General features: G+C 33.3%; 2 protein-coding genes across 2 annotated transcripts; both read right to left on the reverse strand.

Annotated features, from left to right (window-relative positions):
* Positions 1-1,770: 1,770 nt before the first annotated feature.
* Positions 1,771-2,495, reverse strand: LOC138122965 (ejaculatory bulb-specific protein 3-like). Its single transcript, XM_069037413.1, has 2 exons — positions 2,252-2,495; positions 1,771-2,080 (listed from the first exon to the last, which is right to left on the reverse strand). The coding sequence occupies exons 1-2, from the start codon at positions 2,442-2,444 to the stop codon at positions 1,884-1,886; spliced, it is 390 nt and encodes a 129-aa protein (XP_068893514.1). The 5' UTR covers positions 2,445-2,495; the 3' UTR covers positions 1,771-1,883.
* A 207-nt stretch (positions 2,496-2,702) lies between these two features.
* LOC138122966 (ejaculatory bulb-specific protein 3-like) lies at positions 2,703-3,306 on the reverse strand. The gene is made up of 2 exons (XM_069037414.1): positions 3,052-3,306; positions 2,703-2,998 (listed from the first exon to the last, which is right to left on the reverse strand). The coding sequence occupies exons 1-2, from the start codon at positions 3,248-3,250 to the stop codon at positions 2,808-2,810; spliced, it is 390 nt and encodes a 129-aa protein (XP_068893515.1). The 5' UTR covers positions 3,251-3,306; the 3' UTR covers positions 2,703-2,807.
* Between the last annotated feature and the right edge of the window lie 1,950 nt (positions 3,307-5,256).

The raw sequence follows: 5,256 nt of genomic DNA on the forward strand, positions 1-5,256 counted from the left end.
AATTGTCTCAGTATACTAAAAAATCTTGTACGTCACACGACCGGTAGACGCATTATGGCCTCGCTAGTTTACAAGTCTCGCCCTATCGGGCTCGACCTGTAATTCACTAGCTCGTCCATAAAAACGTTACTACCGGTCTTCTAACGTAAATAGCTATTTCGGTGGTTCTCAACGAGTTGGTGTAGGTACTTTTTTTGTCAACAGATTTAAAATAAATTGTGTAGCTGAGCCAAAAACGACTGAGGACTTTTTGAATCTGATCAGCATTCTGATGCTCTCTTTAAAGTTTGGCAAGACATTTACCTAACACCCTGTATGGCTAAAAATGAATTAACTAAAATTTGCAGGCTGGTTTATTAATTAGTTCCGCTTTACTCACAATGCAATTATTAGAAATCTTGTAAAAAGCGGAATAATTTTAGTGCCTAATCTTCATTTAAATTTATCGTGGACTTACGCCTTATGCTGTTAATAAGAGCACTGTCGCACTTAAACAATCAAAAATTAATAGAAAAATTTGAAATAAATTGTCAAATCTGTTTACTCCTGAACTTTAACAATGTTACAAAAGTACCATTACACTTAAACAATCAAAAATTAATAGAATCAAATTGTCAAAGCGGTTTATTCTGACGTTATTAACATGATTCACCACAGTCCACGAAAACATTTTAATTATTAATAAAAAATATGGAAAAATTTATAAGAAATTACAACAGACTTCAATGAATACGTACAAGGATAACAAAATTTGCACTCCTATTTGAAGAACTATTGTATATTCATGGCTTCCGAGTAGACTCTATTAGGAATGCTACCTTGATGGAAAAATTTAAACTAATTAAGAATTTTTCTGGTTTTCTGTTTTATTTTATGTAATGGCTAAAAATGGAGAAAGTTACGACTCGAGCTTATTTAACTTATTCTGAAAAATTTCCGTTTTCACGTTAACTTCGTTTGTTTTCAATTCATCATTCATTATAATTTTCTGTTTTTATGCTAACTTATGTCAACACATAAATTTAATAGGATCGTTAACTTCTAAGAACCATTGATTAAAATAAAAAACAGTTTTGTTGCATTCGCACTGTCATTATTTCTATTACGTCTTTACAATCATCTGAAATTGTCTGTATATTTCCGTTTTAGTTTGTTCCAGCTAAGAATTACTTATGTATAACAGCCGAAGGTCGACAACAGTAGCTAATTACTTTTTGAGTTGAATATCTCCTGCGTTGCGTCATATTCAATTAAGATACGAGAAAGGCTTTACCAAAGATAAATCAGCGCACACGTTTGTTATCATGTGAATATTAATGCTTCATTATTTCATCTAAGGTTGGCGATCGTAACTTAAGTGAAGGATCAAGGATCGATCCAAGTGGAAATTTATAAAGAATCATAATAGAGGGATTGAATATTTGATCTTGGTTGTTTTTAAGGAAAAGTAAAGTCCAAAATAGTCGTAAAATTAAAATGGGATAATTTTCAGGTACAATCCATCGTAAAAAAATCATAAAAAATTACATAAAGTGTTTGTTTTGTCATCTAAAGATGACATATTTTGACGCGGGTACATGCAGTGACAACAACAACAAAATTAACGACTTCGTTAGCGAAACCTGTTTAGACTTTTTTTCGTCTTTGATATTTTTAATAAGATCAATTAAAGATCACAGGTGTCAAGGTTAGGATGAAGAAAGTGTTCGACTTTACACTTACGGCAGGTATAGTGTATAGTGCTGTCGCTTGTAGAGAAATAGTCAAAAATATTTTTAAGCGTTTATTTTGGAAAGATCACACTCTAGTTCAAAACATAATAGTAACTATCATTAGGAAAAAAATTAAATCAAGCTAAAACAAGTCAAACAATGGCTACTGATTTACAATTTTAAACCTTCTTTTTCGATTTCGGCTTTGTATTTCTTTCTGTATTCACCATCTTTGTCATATTTGGCTTCCAATTCGTTCCACCAATCACGTTTGTTGTCGATCAAGTAGCGAATAATTTTCTTGCTGCCTTCCTTTTGTTTCTCACTGCATTTCTGGCACTGGGTGTGTAAAGCGTCAGGCAACAATTCTGCAAGCAAAAGATAAATTAATATAATTCTTTTCGTTACCTGTTAGCACAAGTGAGTTTTAGAATCAAATGGATGTAAAATAATGTCAATTAATCAGTGAAAATGATTAATTTTTAACATAAATGAACTGTTTTTGTGAATGAAATATGCAAAATACAAAATTAACTTACTTCTGAGTTCTTCTCCGTCAGGAGTGCAGGTGCCCCTTTCCATCAAGCAGTTGAAGTAGTTTTTCAGCAACCTGTCGCTCTTCAGAATTTCGTCCAGGTCGACGTTGTCGTATTTGGTGGTGTATTTTTCATCAGGTCGGGCACAAGCAAGGCCGACGACGACCGCGAAAGCAACAAGCACGAATGTTTTCATTGTTATTTAACAAATTTCGTTCGATGTCTGAGAAGATCTGAATAAGACGGTTCCTGAGCGCAAATTTATATCTAAAGAATTAACACAAAAAAAGACCAAGAGGGGGCCCATTTACGTCACACATCTCCGAGAATCCCACAGACGCGGTCTGGAAATACACCGGCAGCTCGTTTAATTAATGAAACGTGCAAATTTGCATAATTTCTTGAACAAATTTTTACGGAGGGCAAGGTGACCACACAAAAAAATAAGACACTGTTATTTTTTATTGCATTTATTGACTCATTTCAAGCAAAATGACATAATAAAAATATTTCGAATAACTCAAACCTTTACCTCTTAATTTTCATGTTCCCGTAGTATTTATTTTGCTTTTAGTTTTAGTTCTGCTTCGTATTGTTTTCTGTATGTGCCGTCTTTGTCGTATTTGGCTTCCAATTCGTTCCACCATTCACGTTTGTGGTCGATTAAATGTCGAATGATTTTCTTACTGCCGTTCTTTTGTGTCTCGCTGCATTTTGAGCATTCAGTGTGCAACGCATCGGGTAAAACTCCTGAAAAATTAGAAATCAAAAAATAAAAGTTGACAAGACTTATTTTAACTCACTTTTAAGTTCGGATCCGTCCGGGGTACATTTTCCTTTCTCTAAGAGACAGTTGACGTAATTTTTCAAAAGACGATCACTTTTGATGATCTCTTCTAAATCCACATTATCGTACTTTGTTGTGTATTTTTCTGACTCGGGGTGAGCTTCTGTAGTAGCAATCACCACAAGAGACCAGCACAGCACCACTATTGTTTTCATGATTGTTTCCTTATTGATAATTGTTAGCGTACTTGGCTTGCCGTGATTAATTTATCCATTTATATCAAAATCGTAACAATAATCAAAAGGTATTATTGTAGAGGGGATGATCTCACGCCTTTATGAATGTTGATGAGGTGTTGATTCATACTTTGAAAGTCTTTAATGGCTTTATTGAAACGCTTTGTGATCTTGATTTTTTTTTAATTTAACCTCGTTATTAATAATCATAATACATATTTAAATTAGTATTGCACAACATTTTTGTTTTGCGCACTTTTTGCAAAAATGAAATGAGAAAATAATAATTTCTTGTAGCAAATAATAATTACAAATCTAACATTTTCTTAATATTGTAGCCTCATCTACAAAATCACTAAATTTGAGTGAATACAATTAATAACCAACTTATGGATAACTTTGTTACTGTGTTAGTTACTGTACAATGTTACCCCTTATCAAAATTAACAATGATTGACAATTGGGCTTGAGAAAATGTTGCATGAAAATATTACAAATTTTTGTTACTTGTGGACTCTAATCTCGAACCAAGTGATTCTCTTAGGATTCGTTCATTCAGACCTTGACTGCAATTGCGACACATCACACACAACAGGAGATAGATTTGTCAACAACAATTAAGGAATTAAGGCCTCGTTGAAATCGCTGCAGTTTAACTAGCAGAGTGTCAGTCGCCCTTAGTGCACTAGTGTACTTCTGATAGTTGAGAAGTTATGTCCTAGGAGGTAATCAGAAATTCTTTAAAAGAAAATTGTCATTTAACAATTTTATTGTCAGGTGCAATTATTAAAAGATCATAGAAATCTTTTTCTAAAGGAAAAGTGGAAAACAACACGGCAGTGTTTAAACCAAATACTCTTCTGCTGTTATCTAGTGTCTAGTCGAATGTTTGTATAAAACTTTAAATGTTCAAAATCGTCAAAGATTTAATGGCCTGTTACTTATTTTGATTAAAACGCTGTTGCTGCAGTAAAGATGCAAAAATTTAACGTTAACCTTAAGAAACCAGAAAATGTTTTCTCGGGATTCCCGAAAGAATTATTTTCCTCACAATGAAATTCAATTGGGATGTTGGTTTTGTCTTTGAACTAGGTACATTTTTTATTCTTATGAAAGTACTATGACGGACAAAAAATTTCGTCCACAACTGTCATTCCACTCACGTATGCTCTAAAGCAGCCTTTAGGAACGAATAACCTCACTTCATACATATGTTGACATATTGTGTCAATGTTCTTATGGGTGACAGTAATAAATTTCAAACTGTAATTTGCAATTGTCAATCATAATGACAATAAAGGTTAAACTACACCCAATTTTTGCGAAATGACAGGAAATGGGTGGACGAAATTTTTTGGCCGGAATAGTACATGCAAAAATATATCAAGACAGTCATTGTGACACGTTTGAATATACAAAAATTAATTGAAAATATTTCTACAGGAGTGTGATTTATTATTATTTCGACTCTTCAAGGCCAACTTTGACCGGAAATTTAAATGAACACCCGATTTAGTGTTTTTTCATTTGAGTCATTTCAGGTAATAACGAAATTGAATATGACACTAACAAAAAAATACGATCCTCGACACATTATTTTTATGTTCACATTTATACCGGAATATCAAAAATGATTTTTGTCAAAGGTGGTCATGAATTGGAAAACGTCCGTACAACTTATTTAGTGTGGCACTGTGGCGATTTCTTCGGTACGAACGATTGGCCAACCAGCACCTTTTTTATGAGCCACAAAGCCAGTTTCGCAAAACACACCAACACAATTTGTAAGGCATGCACAAAAATCCTTTGGCATTACTGCAAAGTGTGAGAAGTGCTCGCGAAAATTGATTTTGACATTCGAAAAATTATTTGACACAAAGCTTCGACAATTATTTGAAAATCCATGACCACCTTTGACCATCATAATTTTTGATATCCCGGTACATTTAAAGTGTCTCATTTCAGTTTATTCTGTTAAGTTTCAT

This window comes from Tenebrio molitor, chromosome 2, assembly GCF_963966145.1.
Source record: "Tenebrio molitor chromosome 2, icTenMoli1.1, whole genome shotgun sequence".
Classification (NCBI taxonomy): Eukaryota; Metazoa; Arthropoda; class Insecta; order Coleoptera; family Tenebrionidae; genus Tenebrio; species Tenebrio molitor.

Coding starts and splice junctions, on each gene's coding strand:
- LOC138122965 (XM_069037413.1), bottom strand. CDS start 2,444: ATGAAAACATTCGTGCTTGTTGCTTTCGCGGTCGTCGTCGGCCTTGCT. Junction 2,081..2,251: donor TGACGGAGAAGAACTCAGAA/GTAAGTTAATTT, acceptor TTTTGCTTGCAG/AATTGTTGCCTGACGCTTTA.
- LOC138122966 (XM_069037414.1), bottom strand. CDS start 3,250: ATGAAAACAATAGTGGTGCTGTGCTGGTCTCTTGTGGTGATTGCTACT. Junction 2,999..3,051: donor GGACGGATCCGAACTTAAAA/GTGAGTTAAAAT, acceptor CTAATTTTTCAG/GAGTTTTACCCGATGCGTTG.